The following is a 15013-nucleotide window of genomic DNA, read 5'->3' as shown; positions in this document are numbered from 1 at the left end:
TCTTTTCCCCGAATTCTGTGTCCTATACGGGCTTATCAACATGGAAGATAATCTACCTGCCAAGCATCCAATGAGTGCCCACAACAGGCAGAGAGCAGATGGGGCAGGCAGCCTGTGGCCCTGGGGACCTGCAGAGAAAGGACGCTGCTGGGGCACCGGAGGCTGGAAGGGGACTTGTCATTGGGACTGGCCAGTCTGGCTGTAAGGAGCACTCCTCCAAGCACTCACCTGCTCTACCAGGCAGTGGGTGTGTGCTTTCTACTCACCTCGGCCGGTGCTGTAATGCTGCAGCTTATCGCTGTACACGGCCTCTTTGCTGTAAGCCCGTTTCCTGTAGATGAGAGGAAGAGGAACTCTTTTAGCTGGAGTGCACCCCTGCTGCTCGGCTCCAGGGGTCTCCCCCAGCTCCCCTGTCCCGACGGGGGCTCGCTAGGGCATCTTCTGGGACTGGGAACTGGGCAGCTCTCACTTTAACATTTAGCTCCTGTCCTGCTTCCTGGAAGCCAGGTCTGCTTCTGGGTCCCCATCAGAGCCTGGGGCAGAGGTTCTCAGGATACCCATCAGCATGCTGGCTGTACCATGGAACTGCTCAGGAGAAGCCAACTACAGTGCTTTCCAGAGCAGAATGTGGGCTAACCCCCAAAGGCAGTAGCAACAGTATTAAAAATGCACAAGGCCTCAGGGCCTGCCCTTCTGCAGAACTTGGAGTTCCTGTTTTCCTCCTTGGCTCTCCTCCTGACTGCCTGCCTTGTGCCCTCTGCCGAGGGCCTTGGCTCTCTAACCAGACGATGGGTTGCAGTATAGGTTGTGATGCTCCAGTGGGTCAAATGCAATTTGGTAACTGTGGCTCCAACAGTGAGGGGGAATAAAATGAGGTTTGAAGATAGATGCTGTTTACCCATAGCCTTGCCCAGCTCTTATGGAGGATTTTATCCCAGGCACAGAGAAAACAAATAATCTGGACAATTCTAGGCTGCCTGTGGATTGAGATGGAATGATGACCATGAGCTTGACAGCAAGGCTGTGTATGGTCAGGCCCCGTCCAGTCTGCATGGCCTGGGAGGGGCCTGCATGTGGAGAGGGGCTTTCCGAGTCTGAGGTGAGCTAGTGGGAGCAGATGGAAGTAGAGGACCTACCTGCTACAGACGATGGAGATGGCCACCAATGACACCACGAACACGACCCCGGCTGCTGCCGAGCCAGCAATCAGTGGCAGCTGCTCCCTCAGCTCAGACTTGTAGTCATCTAAGTGAAAAAGAGGCATTAGAGTTCTTCCTGTGTGCTCATTGCATACAGCTGGGACTCAATGCATGACACTAAAGACATTATAAATGTGTGTGTGTGTGTGTGTGTGTGTGTGTGTGTGTGTCTATATGTATGTATATGTAGAGTACAGCTTCCATGCTTCAGAGCTAGAAGACCAACTAAAACAAAGAATGATCTTCAAGTCACAAATAAACAAGAACAACTAGAAGCAAATGACAGTAACAATAAAAACAAAACAGCAGGGATAGAAGCTCAGAATTAAATGCTGATGACATGCGTCCCCACAGCAGAGGTGACTCCAATCTACATCCCCTCATTTGGAAGGTATCTCAAAGGACGGTCAGTTATGCTAGGATACGTCTAAGGGGAAGAAGAAAAACCACTGCTGAAGGACTTTTGAAAACACACAGGTGTTGAAACACAGCACAGCGTATAGATTCTTTGAGCAGATATTTAAAGAATATCAGCAGCTGGGCAGCAGGTGCTACACCAGGAGCTGTGGAGGATGAAGGAACACAGGAGAAATGGCCCGGCACTCCAAAGTTCCCACTCAAGAAGAATACGATCAAGGCCTCTGCCAAGGTTAGAACCGTGCTGTATTACGTGGGCAAAAAGGAAGCCCCTGAGTCACAGAGGTGAACAGAGCTCCCCGAAACCCTAGCTTTACCATGGGTGAGCTCTGTGATCCTGGACAAAGTCTTTAGTCTCTGACCCTCAGACTCCTTTCTACTAAAAAACGTAATAATAAAACAATCAAATTATGAGAGGCACAGTTTGCAATGTCTGCACTATCACGGGTGTCCCAAATCCTAATACTCTTTTCCTTAATCCATAGAAACCACTTGGCCTAGCTGGCTATTATTATTATTATTATTATTATTATTATTATCATGCTTATTCCTTCACTTGGCATTAAGGACTGAGGCATACAGAGATCAAGCTTTATGTGTTCTATTACAATTAAGATTGCCAGATACAGTAAATATCTGTATCTGCCAGATACAGTAAATACAGGCCGACCAAAAATACAATACTGTCAGATACAGTAAAATAGGCTGACCAGTTAAAAGTGAATTTCAGGTACACAATGAATAATGTTTCAGTGTAAGTATACCCCAAATGTTGAATGGGAGATACTTACTTAGAATAAAATATTGTCAGTTCTTTATCTGAAATTCAAATTTATCTGGCCATCCTGTATTTCACTTGGCAACCTCAATGACAATAGCTCTTGAAGTGAAATTCACCATGTCCTGCATCAGAATCACCTGAGCCCGATAATAAACCATGACTTTTTCTGGGGCCCTCCTCAGGTCTACTGAATCAGAACCTTTGAGTGAAGAGCAGAATATCTCCATATTTACCAAATGTTCCAGGTGATTCTCATGCTGCCCAAAGTTTAGGAACCACTGTTCAACTCTGTGGGTGGAGAGAGACTTCCAAAGATAAGGATGTTATTCTCGAAGCCACTCCATAGACATCAATTTTAAAGACTGAAGGTATAGTGTCTCAACTGACAGCTTTCTGTAACATGTGTGTTTAAAAAAAAAAAATGGGGTGTGTGTGCCTGGGTGGCTCATTCAGTTGAGTGCCCGACTTTCGATTTCAGCTCCGGTCTTGATCTCACAGGTCGGGAGTTGGAGACCCACACTGGGCTCTGCACTGACAGTGCGGAGCCTGCTTGGGATTCTCTTTCTCTTCCTCTTTCTCTCTCTCTCTCTCTCTCTCTCTCTCTCTCAAAATAAGTGATTAAACTTAAAAAAAATTTTTTTTTGGCAAAAGAACAAAATTCAAGGAACCACAATGAAGAGTCCATAAAAACATCTTTATAACTTAAAAACTTCATAAAGCAATGTGACCTTCAGTCTTTAAAATTGATTTCTAGAGAGTGAGAGACTTCAAGAACCAACATCCTTATCTTTAGAAGTGCCTTCCTCTGCTCACAGAGTTGAATGATGATTCTCAAACACCGGGGAGCATAAGAATCACCTGGACTGTTTGATAAACATGCAGATATCATGCTGTATGAATGGGTTAAAAAAAAAAAGCATATAAGCCAAAGGTTAGCATACTAGAGCTAACAGCAGCCCATAGTAGCTCTGCTGTCATGTGGAGGTCAATGCTGCCCAAAGTGTGGTCTTTGACCCTGGGCGGAATCCTATAGGTCCTCCGGCTCCAATGACCTATCACTGATCAACCTTCAACTCACCTTTATGCTGAAGACGGGGCCCGAAGCCTCAGTGAACATAATTACTACTGATGTGCAAACCTCAGTCATTAAGATAAATACTCCTGAATTTGGCCACTTACCAAAACTCTCTTATATCTAGCCCCTCTTGGGTTTATAAAACTTAACTGCCAAATGTAAAAGGAATAGTCTTCTTGGGAGAAATTTGTTACTTCTTGATTTGTCTAGCAGAATTGCCAAGAGACCAGTGCTCAGAGCATTCTGAGTTTTGGGTTTTTAATCCTGTGTACTTCCTGGTGCCACAGTGCCCATAAATCTAGATGGTAAGTAAGGTGCGAAGAGGGGACAGAATCCTTAAGGAACAGGAGACAGCCTGCATTCTTTTCATACCAGCAGCATTATTAACCTGAATAAATTGGCTCAGTTTCTACCCCATCTCACTATCCTCAAAATATGAGCGAAGATTCACCTGAAAAGAACTCAAAACGAGTTGCAGAGTTGCAAACTCCAATCCTACAGGAGCCAGAAAACTCACATTAAAGCATCTGGGTACAAATCACTGGGAAGGGGTAGACGCCCCATGGGGGCAGCTGCCTCTCAGCTCGGGGGTACAGCCCTCCCCCTACAACGCCCATCAGCTCTAGCTTCTTTTCAGCTTTTCACAAGAAAATGCACATTATGGTTTTCATATGAAATCATCTGATTTTAAATGTTTCTGGTGAAATGTTAAATTGTTAAACATCATAATGTGAGTCAATATAAAACCTCAGGTCCTATCACGCGCCTAGTCGGAGAGTGCTGGCCGAAAATAAAATGTTATGTAAAGGCAGACTGTTTTGTGTGTAATTTAATTAATAAGTGAAAACTTAAAGACTCTCAGTTGAGGGGGTTGAGAAGAGACTGATATCTGGAAAACTATCAGGAAACAGCTCACAAATGAATAAATAAAATGGACAGACAGTGAATAGAAAAACAAAAGCATACACCACAGTAAATGGCTGGCTAAGGGAAAGAGTGGGTGAACACAGGCAGATATCCCATGCCGCCTCCTCAGGCTACAGGGAAATCAGATTTTCATAACCATTTAAAAGCGTGGTCTCAGAGGACCAGGAGAGACTGTCATTAATGGGGAACTAACAAAGCCCAAAGGTGGAAGTATTTTGGGTGACAGGCTTTCTGGCCTTGGGGATGGTTTAGAAGATAATGTCTGTCTATTATCACTGGAGATACATGGCTAGAGTCACATGTGAAGCTGTTTCAAACAAGCTGAGATACTGGTTGCATGGGACGGCTATACCCCCAAATTTGCCCCTCTGTGTCCTTCCTGGAGACCTTATCTCGTGAAATTAGGTTGTGAGCTCAGCTCCCCAGTCCCCCAGAACAGAGGGGTGAAGTGGGAGTCAAGGTGAAACAACGGCAACACCTGGGCCCTGATTCTGAGGCAGGAGGCACATGAACCCTGAGCTACGTGAGGGTCTCCCTGCCAGAACCTCTCTGCACGTGGTACAGAGACCCACTGAAGGAAAACCCAAGCGATGTTAGGAGAGAAATAGGCCTGACTTCAGAAAGATGCCCTGCCTTGTGAATGACGCAAGAGTAATGCCCTGCCCCCACCCCCCCAGGGCAAACCCTTCCAAAGGAATCGCACTGGAATCCAGTGAGAGGTTGGCACTTGGGCTGCAAGGGCAGCTTTTCAGGGCCTCTTCCCCTCCCCCAAGTGCTGGCCCTGTACCACTTCACTGGCCTGCCTCTTACCGTCTGTCAGCGTCTGGAAGCACATCTTGCCACTGAACTTGCCATAGCCCGCCACCGTGCGGGCACGCACTTGCACCACATACACCATGCCTGGCCGTAGGCCGTCAATCCGCGCCGTGTTGGTCTGGCTCCTGGCCATGGAGGAGTTGAACTCATTGTGCTCCTGAAAGAGAGTGAGGAGAATGGTCTGCAGCCTCCTCCTGAGGTCTGTGTCCCCACCTACTCCACCCTGGAGCACCCAGGCCCTGTCAGTCCTTGGTCCTACAGATCTGCTAAAAGCTGTCACTGGCCCCAGGCCCTCTCTCTGAATGGGGGACATCTGGCCTGGACCAAGGGAATGAAGGATCAGCTCTGTGTCATGAGGTGGCCATGCCCTAAAAAGGAGGCTCTGAGCAAATGGCTAGGCTCTCAGAGCCAGGCTGGGGGGCTCATCGTCATTTTCTAGTCCTTCCCCATCCAGGGCTTTGCACATGCAGCTTTGCAAAATCCTGTTGCGTCTCTGATGTCAGTAGAAGCAAGCTGGGCAGCATCGGCCCTTTGTCTCCCCCCCTTTTTTTTTTTGTTAAGGTTTATTTATGTTGAGAGAGAGAGAAAGAGCACACACATGACTGGGGAGGGGCAGAGAGAGAGGGAGAGAGAGAATCCCAAGCAGGCTCCGCACTGTCAGCACAGAGCCCCAAATGGGGCTTGAAATCACGACTGTGAGATCATGACCTAAACTGAAACCAAGAGTCGGACACTTAATTGACTGAGGCACCCAGGTGTCCCTGCCGTTTGTCTCATTTCTATTGAGGACTTGCCTTTTCTCTCCTCACTCAGGATCTCCTCACCATGACTGTTCTAGATCACCCCTTAAGCTCCCTCAGGTCCTAGTCCTTAGCTGAGTGACTTAGTGTCCACTCTGCTGCAAAGCCTGAGGCCATTCCAAACCACCTCCCATACCTGCTTCTGCCTTCACTTTGGCCTGTGTCAGTCTGTTTGGATCCCAACTTCTAGTTCCCTCTCCACCAGCATCGGGAGGACATGTCTGTTCTCCCTGGAGAGCAGGCTCTGCCCCTTCTCACCTATTCAGGGGTCACCCCTCCACCCCCACCACTCTCTCCGGCACCTTCTGCCTGGTCTTCTATAGTCTCTGTCATCCACACATGAGTGTCCTCTGGTGTGCACAGATTTTTGCTCCTGTTTCTCAGCCTTCTGACTCCCCACCCATAGTTGGTGCCTTCAAGGGTACTTCCTGTCTTTGCTACTAACATTTGGTTTGTGCCTAGACTTTTGTAGCCTCCTATCTTTTCTGCCACTCCCTCTCCACCAAATCCAAACTTCTTTTCTAACAGGACGCCTGGGTGGCTCAGTCAAACATCTGATGTAGGCTCAGGTCATGATCTTACAGTTAGTGAGTTTGAGCCCCACATTGGGCTATGTGCTGACAGCATGGAGCCTGGAGACTGGTTCAAGTTCTGTGTCCCCCTCTCTATCTGCTCCTCCCCTGCTCATGCTCTGTCTGTCTGTCTCTCTCTCAAAAATAAAAACAAAACATTAAAAAAGATCTCTGACCTGCCCTAAAGTTATAATCAGATAAAAACAAAACTCCTAAATCTAGGTTTATAGGGTCCTCATAATGAAGCAATTCCAGTCTCTCACAACCCCCATATTACCACCTCGCTGTCCCTTCAGGGGCCACACTCCCAGACCCAGGGCCTTTGCTTGGGCTGTTTTCCCGGTCTGAAATGCCTCTCTCTAGTGCTCCTCTGCACCCTGCATGTTCCTTGTGCCTGTATCTCTAAAGCCCCCTCTTCCAGGAAGGCTTCCCATCGACTCTGTTCATTGCTGTCTTTCATCTTTACACCCTCCCCTCAGCGCCCTCATATACACCAGCCTGGCCTCTGATCATTTTCACGTGTGCATTATGAAGACTGTGGGTTATCTCCAAGTGTACAGGAACAAAAGTTTCAACTCTGGGACTGCCCCTGTCTGTACCATCAGTCTCAGAGCAAAATGGGGACATCAGTGAAAATGAAGAGCTTAGGTCACTGAGAGGGAAGCTCCCAAGTCCCTGTGCAGATCTGGGGTTCTGTGATGAATTCTAGGCACAATGGTTTGAGGGGCATGGTAACAAATGAGGGGAAAGCTGACGGCAAGAGATGTGTAAGCCACAGCCTCAGACAAGCAACAGAAGTTTGGGGAGTTGAGCCAGGAGAAAAGAATACAGTGCAATGATTTAAAAAAAATTGCCATTGTTTTAAAATATGCAAACATCTACTTTGCACAGGCAGAGGTGACCTGATGTGCATTCACTCAATCATTTGGCCCGGCAGCCACATTTATGGCATGCTACCATGTGCTGGGTACTACCTACACATGGTTTCAGGGGCCAAGTCATGGCCCCTCTCCTTGGGGATGCAAAATCTTGTGGGGTGGACCAGAAAGTACCCAGATGCTGACAGCAGTGCTGACTGAGTGACTTGGCAGAAGGCAGCTTAGGGGGCTGGGGGATGGGGGGGGGCGGGAAGAGCAGAGGGTCACCCAACTCAGGCTGCTAAGGAGACTGGGAGGGTGACGTTAGTTGAGTCATCAAAGGCGGAAGAAATTAGCCACATGGACAAATACAGAGAGTGAGAACTGAATAGAACACGTGAAAGCAAGGCCTAAAGAGATGAGAAGCCTGCAAGCAACTGGGCCCATCTAGATTGTGGTGACACATGCGGTGGTGACAAATGCTTGGAAGTAGTTTTAACAGACCACAGGCTAGAGGTCAGCTTGAATAGACGGTTGAAGGTTACACACTCATCCTCATGGAGGGGATATCCATTGACCTCTGGGAGGGACTGCTTGGAAGGAACTGCCCATCCATCGGTTTGATCTATTAAAAAAAAAAAAAAAGGAGGATGCCCCCACCCCACCACCAATCAGGGATCCATGGATCCAGCAGAAAGAAGGCTGTCTACTATAGGAGGGATATTAGCTAGAACGTTGGTCATTACTGTCCTAACACACTGAAGATCTAAGACCTAAACCTATATAAATCACCTAATCACCTTGCAAATTAGGACAAAATCCCATTGCTACAAAATCCGGGTAGCTGTCTGGATTTTCTGGTTTCACTGGTATCTGTGGAATTAGGCACTGCTTGAAAGAAGTGAAACATCCACTGGGCAGCTCTTTTACTGACAACTGTCTTTTGGTGTATTAGTATTTGGATTGTGAAGACAAAACATTAACCCCTTATCACTTTATAGCCCACACATTCAAGAAGTTCCATGATTAAAATGAGTATTAATCCTTGTTCTCTTCAAACCCATTAATCAACTGCAGGCAAATGGGTGAGAGCAAAGAGCACGTGGCTTTTTTGTTTGTTTGTTTGCTTCATGATTGATTCTATAAGCATGTGACAGGTATAGATCATCACTATCGAGGGCAGAGACCATGGCTCCCATCCCCAACCTGTGGCCCAGGGCTGGCACCAAACTGCTCAACGGTTCAGTGCTAAATGAATGAATAAACACCACACTTCAGACCAGTTATTTGAACCAATCGATCGAGCACAAGATATTGCCAATGCCTGAAAGAGTTTCTAGGAGAAAATGATCCTAAAATTTGAAGGGTAGAAATTCCCAAGGCCTAAACCAGTCCATTCTGGCCCAGACAGTTATGAAGAGCAAGAAAGCGTCTAAACGCTTAATCATGAAGACAGCTGAGAGCAGATGTAGATGCCCCTCCCATGGTTTGCCTACAAGCGCTGACACCAGGAGTGAAAAGTGCTACAAGACAGTAAACAAGAGAGGATGATAAATGGAAGCATATGAAAATGGGAAGGAGATGAACATGGAGAGGCTCTGGGAGTGTCATCAGCTCGATGGCATCTGAGCTCTCTATTAATGAGCTGTTGGAGGAGGCGAAAGCCTCATTGATTCTATTTATAGAGCTGAAATTGAAAGGTGTTCCAAGCATAAATTGAGAGGGCGATGTGAAGTAGGAGACCCAGGGTGGGTTTTCAGGGGTTGGAAAACTATGGCCCATGGCTAGCTACCTGTTTTTGTAAATAAAGCTTTATTGGAACTCAACCATGCCCACCTTCTGATATATTGCCTATGGCTGTTTTTCTTCTACAAAGGCAAGTTGAGTAGTTGGGACAGAGACTATATGGCCACAAACTTAAAATATTTCCTATTTGGTCCATTATGGAAAAAACTCTGCTGACTCCTGGCTTAGAAGAAGTGGCACAGAACGGAGGAATGGGGATTTATTTCTTTGGGGTGAATCCAGGATATCTACTGGGCTGAGTTTTATTGTGTTTGAATCTCTAAAGACCAGGATTCGCCAGCCTCGTGGAGCAGGTAGGCAGATCATTCTGCTTATAAGAATTTGGATTTAAAATTAAGATACAATCTTTTATTTCACAGGCCACATTAATTTTGAGATCCTCGGCATCAGCATGATTGCTATCTAGTTCCTTACTGAGCTTGGAAATTTTCGCCATTGAAATATAACAAAAATGTCCATAGTTTTGATTCTCTATGGTCATGGGTAAGTCATTTAACCTTTCTGTGACTTAGTTCCATCACCTATAAATTGGTTATGCCTGGCTTTCAAGTATCTTTCTTTTTATTTCTTTTCAAGATCAGAGCTAATGTATTTGTGAATATCTGCACATAATAGATACTCAGTGTATGATGATTTATTACCACTGTGGTTATTTCAAAATACCCTCACAGGGTAATGTATTTTTCTTTATTTGTATTAGAAATGGTCCAGGCAATGTAACAGATCTTACAGTCAAGCACTTTATAAGTGAAGGAGAGTTCCGTAGTAACATACCGTATGGTAACCAATGCTTTGGCAAAGAATCTTCTGTGTTTCCAAGGAAAGCATTCTATCCTCTGGAGTGAGGACAATAATATGCTTCACTGAGGTGTGGAAGCTGCCTCGGGCATTGGGCTGCTGTGCATGTGTGTCTGTTAATAATTAGTATAAATTACGGAGAAGTAGGGACGTGGTCTGAAATGGGAGAATAAGCTTCCTTCATAGCATCAAAAGTTGAAGTTTATTACAGTATTTCAAAGGACAAGGCTTTCACGTCAAGGGAAAAGTAGCAGAAGAGGTTGGGTGTGGGCTGGAAAATGAGGAGCCAAGGGACACAGGCAGGAGCCTGTTACGAAGCCCACCCCTATGATGGCGTGAGTGCCTTTGGCAGGGCAGATGAGGCAGAAGGCAGGCGGTTCGTATGTACGTAGCTGATCTCCAGCACTGCCTTGTGTGACAAGCTCACTTCCTGGCTGTGTGCTTTTGGGTAAGTTTTATTTTGTTTTGAACTACTTTGTGCACTTGCTTCTTTACCCATAGCAATGATACTAATATTTACCACACTGGGTAGTGAGGACAAAAGTAGATAATGCTTATAAAGCTCTTGGCACCCAAGAGGGGCAGACTAGGGAGAAATTACTATTATTTTTCTGAGGTGAGCTTATAAGGCTCAAGTTCAAGTGTGTGTGGGAAGGGGCACTGTTAGAATCTTTCTGGTGATTCTGACATTGCATCATATGCTGGCCACACATGATAACTCTATCAAACTCTTAGGTCAATTTTGATGATGAAATGAGACTGTGTGGACAATTGGTCCAGGCAGATTGGTTCAAAACATTGTGGAAACCCAACATTTACTTTATTAACTGATAAAAAATATCTAGCAAACAAGGGCTCCCAATTCAAAGCTGACTGGATATAATGGTTGCTTATGAATCCAGATGGTTTAAATTACCCCCAATTCACAGAATTATCTGAATCAACTGTCTACAAAACCCAATATTCTCTAAATGGAATAGAACATTACCTAATCCTCACCTTGCTTGCAAGTTCGGCCGCAAGGGTGGAAGGGTGTACATCCTCACAGACTAGATTGGTGTTCCATCTAGCCCTCCACTTTCAGGGACACAAACTGCTACTATTTTACAAATGTGAAAACTGTGACCCAGAGTGGTTAAATAATTTGGCCATGGCTGCACAGCTGGTTAGTTATGGAGGGCACTGGAGACTAGAGCCCTCCTTCCCCAGGCAGTCACGTACCACTGTTCAATACTGCCTCTGTCCTGGAGGGCTGTGAGTCTCCATCTCTGACCCTCTATCCACTGACCTACTGGATAGTTCTGCCGGGCTCAGGGCTTTCATACATTTACATACTGACAGCTTCCAGATGGACTTCTCCAACCTGGCCTCTCTCCTGAGCTCCAGGCAGGGACATCTAGCTACCTGAACTACTGGCTATCTCAGAAGTGTTTTAGACATCGAGCTGAACTTCTGTCCCTTCCCTTATCACAAATATGCTCTCTCACAACAAGCACTCTTCTTTTTTTTCTTTTTTTTAACGTTTATTTATTTTTGAGAGAAAGAGACAGAGCATGAGGGGGAGAGGGACCGAGAGAGAGGGAGACACAGAACTGGAAGCAGGCTCCAGGCTCCATGGCTCGAACTCACAAACCATGAGATCATGACCTGAGCTGAGAAGTCGGACATTTAACCGACTGAGCCACCCAGGAGCCCCAACAAGCACCCTTCTAAGTCAATGGTGGCTACCTCCTTCTATCGGGCCAGGCCTAAACCCTCCCACATCTGAAGCCCAAACTGTTAGAAATCCCGTTGCTCTGCCTTTAGTTTATATATCTGGAATCTACCCTGCTTCACTAGCCATCTCCTTCCATCCAAATCAAGCCACCATCATCCTTGTTCCAGTTGGTTGTAATCTAGTAGGCCTGTTTTTAATGGGACAGCTGAATGGGCCTCTTAAAATGTAAGTCAGATTTTGTCTCTTCTCTGCTTCTAACCCTGCTATATGAATCCTCATCTCACTCAGTGGTTAAGCTAAAGTTCTAAGGTCCAGCCTGATCACCTCCCCTGGTTACCTCTCTCACCTGTCTACTACTTTCCCACTGCTCGTACCACTCTAGTCTTGCCAGTCTTCTTCCTGTTCCTAGAATCACCAGTCATGACCCTGGCTCAGGGCCTTTGCACAGGTGGTTGTCTCTCTCTCCCCCACTTCACAACAACCTCACCTCTTTCAAGTCTTTACTTAGAAGCTACCTACTCCAAGAGGCCTCCCTTTACCCTCCTATGTAATTCTGTAACCTGTTCCTCCCCTGTAACCAGGTCTGTAACCTGACCCCCTGATTCCATTTACCATGCTCTGCTCTATTTTCCATGGCATCATTCATTTTCTAACTACTATATGATCTCCTTATTTATTATGTTCCTTTTTTGTCTCCTTCTGTTGGAAAGTGAGCCCTGTGAGGGCAGGCATCTTTGTTTGGATCATGCATATACCCTGAATAGTACTTGCCAAATAGCAGGCACTTAATCAATACTTGTTGAACCAATTAATGAATGGAGTGTCTTTACAAACGATGTGCTGGGTCAGTATTTTCCTGGGATTTTGCAAATGCTGCAGTTTAACAGGGTGGGAAGGAGGTACTGCCTCCCCTACAGAGACCAAGGGGACGAACTCCACAAGGCACCACTTCCCTACTTGGCAGTGTGTGCCCTGCTGCAGGCCTCAGGAGCAGCTGCTAAAGAGCAGTCAGTGGGCAGCACAAACATTTCTTTTAATTTCTGTCTCATCCTTCAAAATTTCCACTTACATGTCCTCAATCTCTATGAATATACTAGTGCAGTAGTACAAGCATATGACCTATAAATACACAAACATATATTGGAAGAACATGATCAAAAACTTTAGAGAACACGGCTCTACAAAACGACAAAATCTTTGGGAAGTTCAGGGGACACCTGGAACTTTGTAGCATCTATGTTAATAGAGCGAACATATGACTGGGAAAAATGGGAATGGTTCTGCCCATAGCGGCCCACTGAACTGTTCAGACAGCAGGGTGTAGGCTGGAAGATTCTCTCCTGAGTTGACACAGGAAGAGTCTGGACTTTGGAGACTTTTGCCAACGAAGACCCGATGAACTCTCCCAAGGAGCCTCTGGCTTCCATCAGCAGATTTTTCCCTCCCTCAGGATTTCCTCCAGTTCTCAGATGGCCACCATCCCCCAGACAGTAGCTGGCCCTGAGTATTGAAAGACTGAGGATGGAGCTGGCTCACCTTCTCATAGTACCGGATCTCATAGTCCAGGATGATGCCATTGGGCTGCTCCGGCTGTGGCCATGACAAGGTGATGCTCCTCATGGTGGCACTGACCTGGTGCATGATGGGAACAGTAGAAGGGGCTGTGGAGAGAGGAAGAGACAGGGCAGATGAACAGACCCTCGAGTATATGATATGCATCATCTTTCAGAGATAAATGAAGAGAGAAGTGTCTCTGGGTTTGAATCTACCCTTTCTTTCTTACCAGCTGAGCTGATCTGCAGAACTTCCTGTGGTTTTGCATAGTGAGTAGATTAGGGATGAGAAAGGAGAGAAAAGGTGACAATTTAGGATAGGAGGACATGTGTAAGGGCAGGCTGGAATGGACACGGTGTTTCCTGGGCAGGGAGGAGAAAGGCTTGACCAAAAAGAGATGGTTGGTTGAATCACATGAAAGCAGTGTGGCTTTCAGCTCGGCTGAGGAAGCCGAGCCATCCAGGGAGGGAATGACAACCAGAGCAAGTCTAGGCTTCAGGCAGTGGCACAAGAAGAACAGTGGGACAGGAGGCACAATGGGATGTTTTTGAGCAGAAGGTTTTGAAGGAATCTCAGTCTTGCATTAATGGGGTGAGCTCCTATAAAGAAGAGAATGTGGAGGCAAGGAATGATAATGAGAAACTAGAACTGGTCAGTGCAGAATTACTGCCATAGAAAGGAATGTTCTAGAAAGAGCAAACTCTTCAGAAAGAGCTCTGAAACTGCATGTAAGACTTTGCTGCACTTCAAAAGGAAGAGAGGAGGCAGTGCTCAAAAAGACATGAGCACAGACTACCAACAGAGTTCATTCAGACTTCTGTCAGAGTCTTCCAGATAAGGACATTTGCGATAAAGAGCTCACTAATATAAATGAAGAAATGATACACAAACCAAACATTTGGAAACAGGATAATAATTTCAAAATCTGTGAAGTGATTCCAAAATTTCTGTTAGGAAATAATATTATTTATTTTCCAATTCAACATTTTTTGTGCGGTGTAAGTAAAATGAAAACAGTCTGGAAATAATAAATGAGGGCTGTCTTTCTAGGGGAAGAGGCGGGTAATGGATGAGGCTTCAGTCTGCGCTCTGCTCAGGGGCTGTTCCGTTTAGTCCTGGCACTTCTCTAGTGATGAAGGTCGTTTCCTCATGCGAACTCCACTTTACAAGGGTTTCTCTGGGGGACTGTGACGGACTGACATTTACTATCCTCACTTTAAGTTAACAGATTCCCCTCCAGAGCATGGCTGCCGGTCTGGGGGTGGGGCATAGGGTTGCTCTCCACTCACTGGGCTCTCAGTGAGTTCTCAGTGAGCTGGCCCCCAGGCCAGGGGAGGGGCTGCTGAGCACTTGTGAAGATGCCCATACTCAAGGGAGCCATCGGAGAGCCATCGGAGAGCACAGTGTGAGATGTGGTGTTAGGAGGACTTAGAATCAGAGAGTCCACCCAGGACCCTGCACGGTTCCCACTACAGACCTCAGGGTGACCCTGCAAACGTGCCTCTCAGAGCTTCCACCCCCTGGGAACACAGCTGACTCTTGGCCCTGGCTGCTGTACCCTGAAACCACCACCACATCCATGCGGGGCCCCATTTATCAGAGGCTGCTTCCAGCCAATGACTGAGAGTAGCAAGGATGCCTCAAAACAAAACAAAACAAAACAAAACAAAACAAAACAAAACAAAACAAAACAA

General features: G+C 46.3%; 1 protein-coding gene across 2 annotated transcripts in view; it reads right to left on the bottom strand.

Annotated features, from left to right (window-relative positions):
* EPHB1 (EPH receptor B1) overlaps positions 1-15013 on the bottom strand; it is a 431880-nt gene that overhangs the window by 84523 nt on the left and 332344 nt on the right. For both annotated transcript variants that reach the window (XM_040480245.1, XM_040480246.1), the window contains exons 6-9: positions 13302-13426; positions 5210-5372; positions 1137-1245; positions 267-331 (exon numbers count right to left, since the gene is read on the bottom strand). In XM_040480245.1, coding sequence (XP_040336179.1) covers positions 267-331; positions 1137-1245; positions 5210-5372; positions 13302-13426 — 462 coding nt within the window. The remainder of the gene's footprint in view (positions 1-266; positions 332-1136; positions 1246-5209; positions 5373-13301; positions 13427-15013) is intronic.

The sequence above is a fragment of the Herpailurus yagouaroundi genome, unplaced genomic scaffold (assembly GCF_014898765.1).
Source record: "Herpailurus yagouaroundi ecotype Mexico unplaced genomic scaffold, PumYag 159, whole genome shotgun sequence".
Classification (NCBI taxonomy): domain Eukaryota; kingdom Metazoa; phylum Chordata; class Mammalia; order Carnivora; family Felidae; genus Herpailurus; species Herpailurus yagouaroundi.
Note: the sequence above shows the minus strand (reverse complement) of the source record. Positions and strands in the feature narration are given on the sequence as shown.